Source organism: Drosophila tropicalis, unplaced genomic scaffold (genome assembly GCF_018151085.1).
Source record: "Drosophila tropicalis isolate 14030-0801.00 unplaced genomic scaffold, ASM1815108v1 contig_593, whole genome shotgun sequence".
Taxonomy (NCBI): Eukaryota; Metazoa; Arthropoda; class Insecta; order Diptera; family Drosophilidae; genus Drosophila; species Drosophila tropicalis.
Window position 1 is genome coordinate 8,485,525 of NW_027173070.1, and position 16,041 is coordinate 8,501,565.

General features: G+C 36.4%; 1 protein-coding gene across 13 annotated transcripts in view; it reads right to left on the bottom strand.

Moving 5' to 3' along the window:
• Window positions 1-327: 327 nt before the first annotated feature.
• Window positions 328-16,041, bottom strand: part of Trpm (transient receptor potential cation channel, subfamily M) — a 60,903-nt gene continuing 45,189 nt past the window's right edge. For 8 of the 13 annotated variants that reach the window (XM_068288381.1, XM_068288379.1, XM_068288378.1 and 5 more), the window contains 17 exons: window positions 15,806-16,017; window positions 15,588-15,740; window positions 12,592-12,648; window positions 10,232-10,381; window positions 9,975-10,132; window positions 9,682-9,872; window positions 9,431-9,576; window positions 6,338-6,437; window positions 6,136-6,257; window positions 5,918-6,041; window positions 5,183-5,415; window positions 4,471-4,827; window positions 4,002-4,392; window positions 3,511-3,738; window positions 3,061-3,198; window positions 2,633-2,790; window positions 329-2,569 (listed from right to left, as the gene is read on the bottom strand). In XM_068288381.1, the coding sequence (XP_068144482.1) occupies window positions 1,523-2,569; window positions 2,633-2,790; window positions 3,061-3,198; window positions 3,511-3,738; window positions 4,002-4,392; window positions 4,471-4,827; window positions 5,183-5,415; window positions 5,918-6,041; window positions 6,136-6,257; window positions 6,338-6,437; window positions 9,431-9,576; window positions 9,682-9,872; window positions 9,975-10,132; window positions 10,232-10,381; window positions 12,592-12,648; window positions 15,588-15,740; window positions 15,806-16,017 (3,965 nt within the window). In that variant the 3' untranslated portion in view covers window positions 329-1,522. Of the gene's footprint in view, window positions 2,570-2,632; window positions 2,791-3,060; window positions 3,199-3,510; window positions 3,739-4,001; window positions 4,393-4,470; window positions 4,828-5,182; window positions 5,416-5,917; window positions 6,042-6,135; window positions 6,258-6,337; window positions 6,438-9,430; window positions 9,577-9,681; window positions 9,873-9,974; window positions 10,133-10,231; window positions 10,382-12,591; window positions 12,649-15,587; window positions 15,741-15,805; window positions 16,018-16,041 lie in introns of all 13 variants that reach the window. The other 5 variants (XM_068288375.1, XM_068288385.1, XM_068288387.1 and 2 more) reach the window with 5 other exon arrangements.

The following is a 16,041-nucleotide window of genomic DNA, read 5'->3' on the forward strand; positions in this document are numbered from 1 at the left end:
ACTTTATACTCTTTATAGAGAACGTTAGAGATTCATCTTTCTTGTAAGCAATCAGAAGTTTTCTTTAATAGCAATATGAAAGATCTGAATCAAGAGTTTAAACAGTTTCCTCTATTATCTTATCCAATCGAGCAATGAAAAGAAAAGTTTTTAATTATTTTGAGAGCATTATTACGTCCAAGTTTAGATTTGCTTTAAAAATATATAGATTCCATCCATATTATCCCACAAAACTCCTCTGTCTTATAAGATCACATTCAAACATAGAACACTTTATACATAATATTCACATAGGTTTTGTTTTGTAAATAAAAACATTTTGCCTTTTGGTTTTATTTTTAATAAATAGAGTTACATTAAATTTCTCTTAAAATCAATAAGTACACGATCATATAAATCCTCTAATTAAAATGCAATTGTATTATTATTTAATATTTATGTTTTTTTTTTTCCTTTTTGTAACATTAATAAAAACACAGTTTTGTAAACGAAATTTGGGGCTGAATTAGCCACCAAACATGAACAATTTTTTCTCTGATTCTACTTATATACCTTATGTACACCAGACATCGAAAATTCCTATATATATATATGTATATAGTAAGCAAATAGCCTAGATTAGCTAGACATAGCTTATACATAGTATATACATGCATACATAAGTACTAAATGCTAACTAATCCTTGCTTAATAGTTTCTTCTTCTTGTTGTTGTTGTTGTACATGCAATAGATAAATAATTAATTAAGTAAAATGGACTACCTAGAGCTTGATTTACACATTGATAGAGGCATACACAATTAGTTAAGCTGACATCTTATAGTGGTTATATATCTATGCCTGTGTATATATAAATATATGTAAGTTTGTATGTATATATATATATAGTGTATGTAGATCTTAGAACTAGGCAAATAAGTACATTTAGGTATTAACATTTACGGGTGGTTCGTGTGGCAAGTGTAAATATGCAATTTTGTTTTCTTGTTTCAATTCTAACATTATTCATATATGTATGTATAAAGATATAGAAGATCGATTGAGTTAAAGAACGAAGATATGTGTGAAAATTGCAGACAGACTTAGAGACTAAAGATTTTGTAAATATATATTTATATATATATTTAGTTAGAAGATTATGTGTAAGAGAAGATTTTCTTGGTGCTGATAATTTGAAAGATTAATGCTTTAGTGTGTTCGAGTGCTGAGTTGATTTCGTTAGTGTTTTTTGTTTTGTTTTGTAACTGTTTGTATATAATAATAACAACAATAAAGATGATTTCTAAATAATAATAATAATAAAAAACCGTCGTATAAAAATACAGAGAATTATCATTATCCTTCTTTCTTTTTGTATTGTCCAAATTATTATTATTAACATTTATAAGTAACTTGCATGGATTTATTTTTGATATGGGGCGGTCCATTTCTGACCCATTTTTGACTAGTAGGTAATTCATATGAGCACAATCATTGTAAGATGGAACACTTATAAGTCTCCGGCCCTAAACACCTACATAATCTTAGCACATTGTCTCATTATAGGGCGGATCTTTCTCCGACTCGGTGCTACTCTTGATATTTGACGACAATTTGGCTATTTCGTCTTGCACTAAATGTGTGCTTATCTGTGGTATGGTTAAATTGGATGATGATGCAGCAGACAGGGTCAGCGAATGAGGATCCCCATCACGGGATTCCTCTGTGCTGGAGCTGCTCTCTTTCAGGACATTCATGCCAAGTTGTGGTTTTAGCTGCATGGAAATCAGTTTGGCCCCAACCTGGGCAGCAGCCTCCCGCGAGTCAGGTGGATTGACCTCAACGGCAGCGGCTGCACTTAAAGCTGAGCCACCACCACCAGTTGGCTGCGGCTTGCCCTGGTCCATGCTAAACTGTTTCTTCAGCTGCATCGGCCGGATTGGCAATGCTGGCGCTGCCTGCATCGCTACTGGCGCCGCACTTAGATCCAATGAACTGGAACTCTCGTCACGCAAACGTTTACCATCGGCAGCGCCAACGGACGCCGTTCGCTTGGGCTGGTAACGCGCTGTGGCAGCGCCAACGCCAATGCCAATCCCCGTTGCCGAATGTGTATCACCAGCATCGAGTGATGGCTCCGCTGTCAACGAAGGCGTATCCACATTATAGGACCCGGTTAGCGAGGTATTCGTCTCATTGGAACTCTGCTTAATGAAACGATACGGATGTGCCGAATAATCCGTATCGGTACTGGAATTCTTTTGTAAGCTTTCACTGGACTTTTTGAACAAACGTCCAGTGCTCTCGTATGGAGGATTTAGAAAATCACTTGTAGCTCTTGTGGGTACCAACGGGGATTGATACGATTGCTGCTCCATTGACGAGTTACGTTGCCAGGGGCGTTCATTCTTCAATTGAAAACCACTGGCCCCCACAACCATGGCACTGCTGCTTCCCGCTCCACTGGTATCGCTGCTATCGCCTGCTCCTCCTAGAGGACCTCCTTCGGCCGTTGGTTTTGAAGGCGACAGCTCGATAGCAGTCTCGCGTCGCAGCGGATACCGATGGCTGTAGTCCACAGAGACGCCAATCTGCAAGAGAAAATAATATAATTAGCCAATACTTTAACAGGAATCTCATTTCAAATGGTTTACCTCAAAAGGCTGTGCCGAAGCGTCAATTGAGCCACGTGCCTCGAATAGACCTTCTAGTATCCTATAGTCATTCTCCTCGCACTCCTTCAAATGTTTCTTCTCCTGCAAAGCGGCAGCTTCTGCCCGTGACATTTCCGTTTTGGGACGATCCAAAGAAGCTATGAGAAAAATTAACACTTTTTTAGTAAATCTCAGATCGTCTATTGATGGATCAATAAGGAATATATATTATATAATATAGAGAGTAAATAGAATAAGCAGCCGCAGCAATATTTTTGTCTGTAAGGTCAGCACAAGCAGGCAGGCAGGCAGGCAGAAGGCTCATATGGAAGCTAGGAAGGACTGCATCTGGAGGATTAACTGGGCCTAGTTGGATTGGTGGAATGGTCGTACGTCGTATCGTCTTTTCTGATGCACGCCCAGCTTACCTTTATTACTTTGCAGTGAGACCGTTGGCGAGGCTATCATATGGCAAACGCTCTCCAGCTCATCCGTTATCGATGTGTACTCGCTATGCAGTTTCAGCAATATATTTCTTGAGGTTTTCGCATGCAATACTGATTTACCTAGAGAGTATGGAGTTTCGAAGGTTTTTAAGAGAGAGGTGAATTCGGTTAGGTTAGAGGTGGTAAGAGATGAGAATTCAGAATTAGGAATGTGTCGTGAATGAATTGTGGTTAGTGGCAAAAAATTTAGTGGGCCAATTTGATAGCAAAAGCCTTGGATTAGTGGCCATAATTTAGAGCTCTTGAATTGGTTTTGTTTTCATTTGGTTGGTGTGAAGGAAGGTATGAGTCAGTGTGTGTGTTTCTAGTTGATAGTTTCGGCATTGGTTGTTTCTTTTTTTGTTAAGTTTGGATCTTATTATCCGTACATACCTTGATGTGCTGCTGCTGCTGCGGCTGCTGCTGCGGCTACTACAACTGGTATATCCTTATCACTGTCAGGCTCCGATTGCGTGAGGCTCAACTGACGACGGGAGAGACTTGTCAACTGATTGAGGCTTATGTGCGAGCGGTTCATATCCGCTCCTGTTAGCGAGTAAGTCTCCGAATTGCGACGACATAGCGAGACAGTGCGCTGACGCAAAGCCCGATGTCTGGCAGCTGTATGAGGCGATGAGGAAAACGATGAGAAGGACAATTTTTTTGGTTTTGATTTTGATTTTATCGCGATTACAAACACAAAACAGAAAGCGTGATAGAAGAAGAGTACAAAACAAAACAAAACAAGCAGAAGTAAAGGCAGAAGAGCAACAGAAAACAGAGAACAAAATACACAGAAAACCGAGTAAACTCAACCAAATTTAAAGGAAAAAACCGAAAGCATTTTTTGTTTTTCTAGTTTTAGTTGTCGTCTAGGAAATTACCCTCGAAATTGATGTCCGGTGCAGCATCATCGGAATTGTCGCCACCGCCACCGACAAGTGTTTGATCATCGTCATTGTTGCCCAGCGGTGTTAAAGTATCTTTGCTCTCCGTACTGGCTTCCGTATCCTGACGCACTGTTACATACGGTGTACGCTTCACTGTCTCACATGTGGACGGACGTTGCGATAGTGGCAAATATATATCAGAATCCGCTTCAGAAATCATTGATGCCTTGCGAACCACTTGTTCGTTGAGTGCTTCACGCGATTTTACCACCTCATCGGGCTCTTCGGGCAGGGGGACAACCTCAAAGTGTGTGCCCTCATCCAAGATGTAGGCATCTGGACGCACTTCGGTTAGCGAACGATTGAAACGTCGACGATTGTTGACCTAAGGATACATTCTCAACATCAAGTTAAATGAACAAAATATGTTGAAGGAGCTGCAGCTGCCGCTTCTAAAACGCACCTGAAGCGAATTTAAATTGAGTGCAGCACTTAGACCAAGTGCCAAGTTGCCTCCACCGCCATTACCACCGCCACCACCAGCACCGCCGCTTCCACCGCCACCGCCACCACTGCCAGGGCCAGGGAGTAAAGGTCCTCCAAGTCCTCCTCCTGGCACACCTAAATTTCCACCACCACCTTCATTGTCTGACATTGAAATGGTGCGCACGCGATGCATTTCAACTGGAATGTTCATCACAGAGCCACGCAAATCGTCCGTGCCAGCGATATGTGTGGACATGAAACGATGTATGACCGCCAGATGAGACAGTATCTGTTCGGATGATTCTTCCATTTTGCGCAAACGGAACTCAATGTTCTGCAAGTGGAAAGAAAAGAGACATGAAAAAGGACGTGAGAGTGTGTGCAAGATGAGTAATGGCAATCAGACAACGCTTAGTAAATATGAACGCAGAGGACCGAAAAAAAGAGAATGCAAGGAAAATGTGAAGAAATTTCATTGCTTTTCTTATTTTTCGCAGCTATTAGAGTGTGGGGAGGATGACGTGTGGACCAGTGCAGCGTTCATGAGTGACCAATTTTCAATTTCCCATTTCCGGCAATCTTCTGCTGTCCATATGGGACCCGCATCAAACGACAAACAAAACATACAAAAGAAATGCAGAGAGACGGGGGTGGGAAGGAAAATTTGCATAGTAGACACACACACACACCTGTACGGTAGCTGTTTGTATATTCTCCTTTTGATTGATATCCTCGATTTTCTGTGACATGGTCTCGACACGCTCCGTTGTATTTTTCACTCGCTCATCGGTTGACTGATTCAAAATGATTTCCTGCTCATGGAAAAAGCCTTCGACGCATTCCTCCTCAAAGTCGTATAAGCGTTCCAAGTCATCCTTTTCAAGGAATAGCTTGAGACCATTGTCACGTTGAACCTCCAATCCTATTTAATAATTCAATTCAATTCCATTGGGAGAAGAGAAAGTAGCATGAGTTTCAGTTAAGTAGGAAAATCAGTGGTTAAGAACAATAACAACAACAACAACAAACAACAGCCAAGCCATAAGGATAACAATTTACAATAGAATTTCAAATTTACAAAAGGAAAAGCATAACCAGATTATTTATTTGTTGTTGCGGTTATTGTTGTTGTTATTATTGTATGACAAAATGACAAAATTTGATTTTCATTTCATAAATAAGACACACACACACACACGCACACACACACACGCGCAAGGGCAGAGGCAAGAGGCAAGCATTAAGGGAATAAAGTTTTAAAAAATATATACGATATACATTTTTTACATATATCGCATAAGGAGGAAAGACAGAAAGAAAGAAAGAGATTGTGTTAGTTCTGTTCCAAAAATTGAATGAGAGACGCTCGCATTTGATTAGAAACTCACAGGGAACAAAGCTAAACTTGCTCATGCCGGGCTCACCTTTCGCTTTGCGTACACAATACTTGAGCAAGGAATAGAAATGACAGAAGGCAATGAAAGGTGGCGGCAATACAGGTTTCTGTTGATATTCCATCACCACAGTGAAACGCTGAAACATCCAAACCTGTCAACGAAACAAAAGAACAAGATTATATTAGTTAGCCCACACCGAATACTTTAAAATGCTTTAAGAAACAGACAAACTCAGACCAACTCACCTGATGCGACACCGAGTTGACTTCGTTAAAGATATTATTGAAGACAGCAATGAGAAGATTAATTAACAATATATTGGCAATCAGCAGATACATGGACATCGTTATCGGTGTAACCCAACGGCCTGTAAGAACAAAAATTCGATTAGTCAAGTGAGACGCAGACAGAGCGGACAGCAAAAATGAAAACGAAAGGATGACTTACCCGTAACGCAGGCTCCTTGTTTCGGATCCTCGCCACAGGGTGGATCGATATCATCGGCAAATACCTCACCATACAACATGAAATAGGGCTGGTAAGTGACCTATATATGTATATGTGTGTATGTGGGTGTGTAGGTGTGTGGGTGGTTGTGGAAGTTAAAGGCAAAACGATAAATTAAAAATCACCATCAAAATTGGCAACTGCTGTGAGGCAGCAAAACACATCACATCAACAGCAAGACGAAATGGCCAAAGCTTAATTCAATTTTGGCCATTTCACATATTGGCAAGGGCGGGACAACACACACATTTATCTATATATAAAAGTTGTATATATATATATTTTGTTTTTTTTTTTTTTATCTTTAGACATTGAAAACACAGTTGAAATATGGTATATGTATGGTATGTATGTATGTGTGTACGTTTGTGTGTCGTGTGGGTGTGTGTAAGTGTTTGTTTGTTACCAGCATGCTGCCCATCATTAAAAGTTTCTTTCTCATTTGCATATTATATGCAGACACACAATCGACTAATTGAATTGGGCTGGCTATCCGTAATGAATTCTTCCCCCCATTGCAACTCTATTATTTTTTAATTGAAAATGTTTACTCTATGCAACGCACAGTTTTGTATAATGATGTGTGGTCAACTAAGATCCAATGAAGCGATTCCTTTTTTATTTGCATGCCAATAACTATGATGCAAAACCAAAGAGAACTGGCGATAGTGGCGAATCTAGTGAAAATGTGCAAAATTAGCCCCCTAAAGTATGCAATAATCATTTCAAGAGATTCTTTTAAGGAACTATGAATTTATAAAGATTTAAGTTATATAGTTTTGGAAATTAAAGCACTTTTTGGCATTGTATTGCATACTTTAGGGATAAATTTCGGAACTTTCCTAGATCCGCCTTTGATCGTATAATATGAAAATAATTATGTAGTTAAACTTAAAACCAGGGAAACTGAGTACACACATTTACTTACAATTGAAAATGCAATATAAATCATGCAATAGACATTAAGACACTCGATTTCATGTGAGAAAATTAAGATGAAAATGTATTTGAAATAAGAATAAAATCTCTTAAAAGGTGTGAGGCTTTGGCGAGCAGGAAACGTTGAAACCACACGAGCAGAGAGTTAGAGAGACAGAGCAAGACATGGGGAGAAAGATAGACAGAGCAGAAACAACAACAATTGGGCTTAACACTTCAGGTGTGCAAGTCAACAACTTGGCTTAAAGTCAAAGTTCATTGTTGGAAATGAATCATTTGTAGTATTTCAAATGCTAAATTAAAAATAGTTCAACTACAGTTGCAATACCATAATTATATGTCATTACACTTAATCACGTAGTTAAAGTGGGAATCCAGCGGGGGAGATAAGTTCCTTTACACTACGCGAAACGAAGACAACGAAATGGAATGCAACTTTAAGTAATCAAAACTTAAATGAGTACGAAATAAGAATCTAGACATAAACTGATCTTGTAAATATTTTTGAATTGTTCTAATACAATACAATACAAATCAATATTTTATACTTCAAAAAATTAAGATTGATCCATCCCTGAATCTATAAATATAAGCAACTAACAATTACAAGTAAGTAGAATGATTCAGATGATGCTCATTAAAACAAAGCACGTTCTTACAAAGGAAAGGCTTAAAAGTCAACCGCGAAGGGAGGTGTTTTCCACATGATCCACAAGAGAATTCCAAGCAAATCATTGACTTGCACACACAAGTGGGAAAAAAGAGTTAAAGAAATGTGCCATACTGTGGGAGAGTGGTGGCTTGAAAGAGAAATGGAGAGAGGAGGTTCTCAACAGCGGGAAATTCGAAAGTAATAAGCAAACAAAAGAAAACAAAACTAAAACCGGAGTAAGAAAAAGGGCAAACTCAATAAAAACACAGCTCACACATCGATCATTATTTTTGGAGGGATTTATACACAGAACATCAACAACTATGTAGAGATAGACAGAGTTAAAGAGAGAGAGAGAGAAAGCAGAGGATAGGATCGGAATTTTGTTCACAGTCTAAAACATTTCGTTATTCTCTCTGTCTAAAATAGCAAACCAATTTTTTGTTTTGTTTTTTTCTTTTCTGAATTTTTGTTTTTACATTTGTTAAATTTCCGCCCATTGCTGTTGCTGCCAATGTTGCTGGTGTTGGTGTTGCAGATGTTGTTGTTGTTGTTGTTGTTGTGGTTGTTGCCGGTGTTGTTGTAGTTGTTGTTGTTGTTGTTGTAGCTGGTACTGCCATTGGTTGGACACGATGATAGCCGCCAGCAGCATATGAACCGCCACCTCCACGGACATTATGCGAACGACTATTATGACCAAGTGCACCCAAAAATCCAGGTGTATTTATGGAGCCAGCAATAACCTGTCGCATTTAGTTTCGATGGTTGTTGTTGTATTTTTTGAGATTTTTTTTTTTTTTTATACATATTTGGTTTGAATAGAAACGAAAGCCAAGACGATGGAGAAGTGAAGTGAAATGAAATTCGAATTTTGAGGTGAATGACAAACATAAAACATAAATAAAAACCAAAACAACAAAAGTTAAAATACAATACAAAAGTGAAGACAATGGGAAAAAAATTTGCAGTTAGTAAATGAAATTTTCTTGAATTTTTATTTTTTGGATTTTCTTTTTGACCAATATCTACTTAAGTAAAATTAAGAGAGCGAGCGAGCGAGATAGAGAGAGAGAGAGAGTGTAAAAAAATTGGGAAAACGTTCCAGCTGTCTCTGAGCAGCTTCTACTGAGAGAATTGATGCTTTTTCTTAAGTAAAGTAAATGCATGTACTCTGCTTCAAATTGCTGCAAATTTATTTAAAAATTTTATTTTTATTTTCAGTGTAGCACACACACACACGCACACACAGACTGACATTCACATATTGAGACATTCAAACATAGATCCATACAATAAATTGAGAGATTATTATATACACAATCAGAAGTCGATTTTCCTTAGCACCCCCCACCCAACCCAGGCGGACTGAGTTTTCTTATTGTTTCGCTATATATTTAAATTGGTTTTTTTTTTTTTTTTTTTGTTGGCCAATATTTGCTTACCTCTCTAATTAGCCGCCAAGTTGGCTCATTATTTGGATACAGAATGGCTTGACGACTGACGCCAAAACTCATCAAGACAACGGCCAGCAGGACGACAAAGTAAATCATATTCTTAACCATTTTACCCATCATGGTGACCAAAGGACCTGAAAATAACAACAACAACATCGAACACAAAAACCATCAATCAATCAATCAATCAATGCCCTCCCCTTTCTCGGTTAGTTAGTTAGTTAGTTACTAATACTTACCCAAATATTTATTGACACCCAAAATATTAAGTATACGTAAATACCAATAGATGCTATCCACACAGTAAATGACACGACCAATATCCATGGTACTGGGACGAAAACGAAACGCCAGGCCAATGAGAAAGAGTATAATGGCTGCCCCATCGCAGGGATTCCACATGTTCCAGGCCCAAACAGAGAATTTATGACTACCAAAAATGATGATGAAGAAGGAGGCCAAAAGGTTCATTTGTAATCATTAAGTTAAGTGAACTGTGTGTTTGGGGCGTTGCATATTTAGCATTACTCACGTAATGGCCACTGGCTCAGAGGATATTATTTCGCGAACCTTCTCGAAGCCCAATGTTGTTATATACGCTATCGAATACCATTCCTGCCAACGTGGCGCTGGTCCCATTTTAACCAGCACGGTGAATGAAAACATTATCAAAAAGAACATGTACGCAATCTAGAAGGGAGAACATAAAAAAACACCAATAAACATACAATTAAAAAGTTTATTGATAGATTTTGTGTGTATGTTTTTTTCATGTATTTTCCTACTTACCGAATCGGCCCAGAATTTTGTTATGGGTGCCGTATAAAATTCATGAAACTTTTTCTTTAAACGCAACGGTTGATGTTGTTTTATTTCACTATATTCAGCCATGTGAAAAATATCACGAAACTGCGACGGATCCGAGTCGGTTAATGATACCTGATTTAAGCAAAATCAAATATTAAATATATCTTATTGTTTACTAGCATTTAATTTATCTATTATTTATTCATTTCTCTATATATCTACAATACATAATCTGTATCTAAATGTGCAATTGAAACAAAACACATTCAATTGAGAGAGAGAGAGAGAGAGAGAGAGTACAAAAAACCGAGCAAGAGCCAGTGTGGTTTATAAAAAGGGGAAAGTTAATAGCTAGGCGGCTAATTAAAATGAGTTTGATTTGTGATTCCTTTAAAGGAGCTGAATTTGATAACTCTAAGCAAGTATATAAGCTGGCCATTGATATGTATATATATATATATAAAATTATCTGTATTTATCTGTACATAACATGCAAGAAAGCAATGTAAAACGAAAGCGAAAAGAAAAACTAAACGAAAAGCTAATGCAAAAACATTTTCAGCTACTACTTTAAGATTTCTAAACGTGTTTTAAGGGGTTTTATGTGAAAAGAATAAGCAAAATGTATAAATAAATCTATTAATTAGATAATCACAGTGACAGAGAGAGAGAGAGAGAGAGTGAGAGTGAGCGAGAGAAAACAAAATTTGTTGGACATTAACTAACTTTGGAGGGTGGCTCTTCCGCTCCAGCAGTGAGATTAACCTGTAAAATTGGATACAAACACATGGGTACTAAAAAAGACAAACTCTTTTCAAAATGGCAAGTGACGGGGAGGGATATAAATCAAAGTACAAGTACAGACACCATTTATACATACATATATATATATATGCAGAATGCCATCCACTGAATTGAATTGCAATCGAAAAGTACTCAAAAAACAATTGAAAGCCGTAATCGGCTTGGTGAACTCTGACATTGAATGGCAATTCGTCACAATTATTGAACCTTAATAGCATTCGAGTATTGAAATCAAAAAATCTTTTTATTTTGATAGTCAGATAGTAAAAACTAACACTAGACGCACGAGGAGGGCGTGGAGAGACAGGGGAAAAGATTATCTCAGAGCCACAAAGTTTTTAACAGTTTTGATAAAAAGACATGGGAAAGTGTTCTTTTTCTTTATCCAAAATGAATAAGGAAACATTTAATATTAATCTGCTGTCCCTTTATATTCCTGCACAACTACAACAATTTGCCCAAGTGAACATTGATTGAAGAAATATGATCAATGTCCAGACATTTCCTAGCATTTCTAATCTGCAAAATATATCTAGTTGGATTGGCTTAGCTTACGTCTGTAGGATATTTTCGGTAGATCCGAACTCTTTGAACACAATTAGCACTTTTATAATACCTATCTTCACTGTAGGAAATCTCTCTTATAATTTGCTCTAAACTCTTTAAAATGCAATCCAAATCCAAGGTGATACGACGAACTTTGACCGGCATAATTGATGAATACTGACTTTAAATTTGTATAATCAAATAATACAAAACAATCTTCAAAGGGAATATTTCTTGTTGGAAGCCAGTTTCTTGGATTCATTACCAAAAAAATTATCATTTAAATACGGAAAGAGTTATAAGAATTATAATATTTACTGTAAAAAGAACTTTCGTATTCGATGCAAGAATAATTATGACCTTTTTGATCAATATTGACGACATTTATACACATATCCATGTGTACCTATATAAGTACCTACATATATTGATTGCTTTTGAAAACATTTTATGTAGGTTTGGATTTAGATGAAATCCAAAACAGTCTTTAATTTTACTTAAACGATTTCCACAATCCGATTGACAATTGTTTTGTTAGAACTATTTTTAAGAACTATTCTCACTGAAAGGAGGATACTAAACAAGCTGCTCATTTCAATCACATCCTTGTTCTTGTTGCCTTACAATTCGTGGCATTCTGTATATATATGTATATACATATATATGTATATATGTATATAGAGTAAGCTCTTTTGGTGTTTAACATATGTTTTAACATACATATGTTTACTACAGGGAAAAGGGAGGACATATGCGTTAACGCATGTCATACAATGTTTTTTGAATAAAAACTAAGTTTATTTAACTAAAATGATTAGTCTGTTTAAGTGTTTATCGTTTTAGTAGTAAGTGTTATTATCTAATTGCAAGTGTAATTGATGTTGCTGTTGTTGTTGTAATAGTTTATACTTGTTGTTCTTTGTATGTGTGTGTGTGTTTTTGTTTTTCTCTAGGTAGTTTTGGTTGTGTGGAATGTTGAAGATTTTACTCACTTTGCCATTTTCATGAACTTTTGTATCGCGCACTGAATATGTATCCGCCAATAGAGCCTGCAACAGTTTTGGTTTTGTTTTTGTTTTTGTATTTGTTTTTTTTTTTCAATATTTTTTCGAATGGTTTTGCATTTATCAAATCAATGATACAAAAAAAAAAAAAAAGTAAAATACAAATAGATAAATTAAAGCGAAATAAATTTCATTTTATATTCGATATATGTACTATAAATTGTTTCTAGATGAAATTCAAACAAATCAAATGACTTGAGGAATGAAAATTGTGATGGAAATTGTTTGATTTCTTTGTATGTATGTAGATATGTGTACATATATGAGTGTTACCATAAATGAATCAATATACCAATACTGTTTAGATATATGCATGTATATGTGTGTGTACAGATATGTTTATAGTACAGATGCATTCCACAAGGATGCACAAATGATACTTTCTCTAACTACACCATTGAAAGAAAGAAATAGTTTAGTTACAATCAAATTAAAAATTGTATACAAATTAAAAAAATTCAACTTAAGCAAATTATTTCCGAAATGTAGCTGCTTTTATAACAAAGACTGTGAAAAGTTTCTAACATTATGTTGTTCAAAATACTCCGTCATCTACATAGTTCCTGGCTTATTCTTTAATCAATCTTATGCAAAATCTTCATCATTTCAATTTTAGTAATTAGTAAGTAGATATTTTAATACCTTACTGCAAAATATAAATAAGTCGGGGCATAGTAAAGTAAGCAATGTGTTGGTAAGGAATTAATAAATTTGCCTTCAAATTAACTAGAACTTTATTTAACTGGAACTTCTTAATGATAATTATACAACTTTTTAGTCCGGAAATTGAGAAGGTTAAAGGACCAATTTGCCCCTTAGAGTATACTAAAGGCAGTCGAATAACATGATTTTTGAGGAAAGAAGATTATTTTGAGAATATCCTAATGATCTTTGATGCTAACAATTGATGTATCGGATCTGATCAAAATCATTCGCCATAAACATGAATTGGTACTTGGATGAAATCTTCAAAATGAATCTCTTACAACTTGTCGCAAGTCACTAATGTCTTCATATCTGACTAATTTTTGGCTTAAAACCATTTTGTGCGATCTAAAATTGAGCAGACCAATACAAATTATGCGATCGTCTAGGTTGTGGCCTATGGCCTATTGATGAGTGTTTTCTTAACCAATTACATAATCTTATTCTAGCACACATTACCATATAGTTTAAGGTATTAGCCCTCAGTCAACATTTTGGTTAGTTATCTATTAGGCAGCTCTCGTTACTGCAATATGGATCCGTCTTGATTTGAATTATGAATTAGCCTATTTAGATCTAAACAATAGAAGCTGCTTTAAAGAGATACTACCCTACCCACCCACCTACCACATTGGTTAGAGAAATTTAATTTGATTTCCTGATTAAAAGATTTTCCCTAAATGAAAGGATATGAACATATTAGACGATAGAGAGAGGGAGTGAGTGAGTGAGAGAGAGGGAGAAAGAGAAAGCGAGAGACTTTGTGGGTTTGTGTGTGAGTAAAAAACAATATTTGCTTAAGTGCAGAGCTTTGCCCATCGTTCTTCTCCCCCTTTTACGTTCTGTGAGTGTAAACAGCTTGACATACGTAGAATACTATACACACACACACAGAGAGAAATGTAAGAGTAACTAACTAAGTGAATGGCTGTGTGCACGTTTATTACTTAATTGAAGTTTAAATATAGCTTTAAGCCATACACAATGATGGCCACATGTCCACCACAAAAAGGATTTCTCCTAATGGCATTTGGCACTCAATTTTCTTAGCCATCAAAGACAGAGAAAAGGGAAAGGCCAATAACGTAACTTACATCTGTTGAATTGGCAAGACTTTTATATGATGGCGAGCTATTTTCTATTTGAATTAGTTTGCACTTAAGAAGACAGAGAGAGAAAGAGAGAGAGAGAGAGAGAAAGGAGAAAGTTATGAAGGAAATGAAGGGTATGAAAATGTTTATTAAGTAGTTAAAGTTTTGATTAAAAATATATTTGTTTGTACGACAGGTGAACATGAGAGTCTGCATGTGTTCCTAAAGGTTGCCCCGAGTAACAAATTAAAACTACAACACACCCACACACACACGCACACACACACACACACACAAAATGGACACAAAACTCTCAGCACGTGCTGGAGTTACGGCTGTTGCTGCTGCTGCCGTAGTCGCACGTGGCCGTGTCAAAGGCTTTTGACTAAAAATATCACAAACAAAATCAATATAAATTGAACTAAACTCTATATATGTATATTTATATATGTAAGTATGCATGTATGTGTGTTTAAAGTTGACAAAAAAAAACTGACAAGTATAGTTATAGTTAGATATAGTTCGACAGCAAACAGATAGAGAGAGAGAGGAAAGAGAGAATTCAAAAAAGTACAGCAAAGTAGAAATCACTCCTTCACACACACACAGAGACAGAGAGCCAAACCAAAAAACAAAAACAACACAAAAAGGAAAATAAATAGGATAGAGTACAGAGTTACAGTAACAGGTAAACAGGTAACAGAAATTAAATTGAAACTTTTTTTGGTTTTGGTTTTTGAATTTGATTTTTTGTTTGAAATTTACTACCTTTTCGCGATTATGATTGCCCGCGCCCATCCTATATCTCAAGGAAATGGATCTTTTGGATTTTAATAGGGCATTCTATAAGCAAGATAGAGTAATGGTTTTTTTTTGTTGGTATTCTGTTTTGTTCTTCATGGTTGGGGATTTTACAAAAGTAATTATGGTAGGTAGTATATAGTAAGTAGTAGTAATAGTAAGTAGATTATAGTAGTTTAGTAACAATAGTAACACAAAACAAATAAACAAAAAACTGGTTTCTTTTATTCTTAGGATAGATACCAAACCAAGATGATTAAGATAGATTGAGAGAGAGACAGATAGTGGAAAAGAGAATTTATGTGTTGATGAAATTTCTGAACTTACCTCAGCATCTGGCTGGGATCTATCCGAATCATCATTATCCAAATTTTGATTCTCCAAGTGCTCTTCTTCGGTTTGTGGCATTTGTTGTAGCTCTTCTTTTGATTTAAAGTCCAATTGCCTTATATAAAATGGCATGATTAGGCCCAAGATGACCTGTGGATCAAGAAAAGGTTAATTTTAGTAAAGATATTTTATTTTGAAATGCAAAATTAATGTACCTTAAAGTTGGTATTCTTGCGGGTCCTGAGACCACCCATCCACAAGTCAGCTAAAATCACTTGACTGCATGGATGGGCCAGCAGAGCACGATGATTGGCCGCCACCGCCAAGGAGAGGCAACTCTGATTCGACCACGAGTGCAGCTCACAGGTTAGCAGACGTTGGGCCTTCTCTGCATCTTGGCGATAGCTAAAGTCCAGCAATTTATTGCCTATCAAATGAGACATAGAAAATC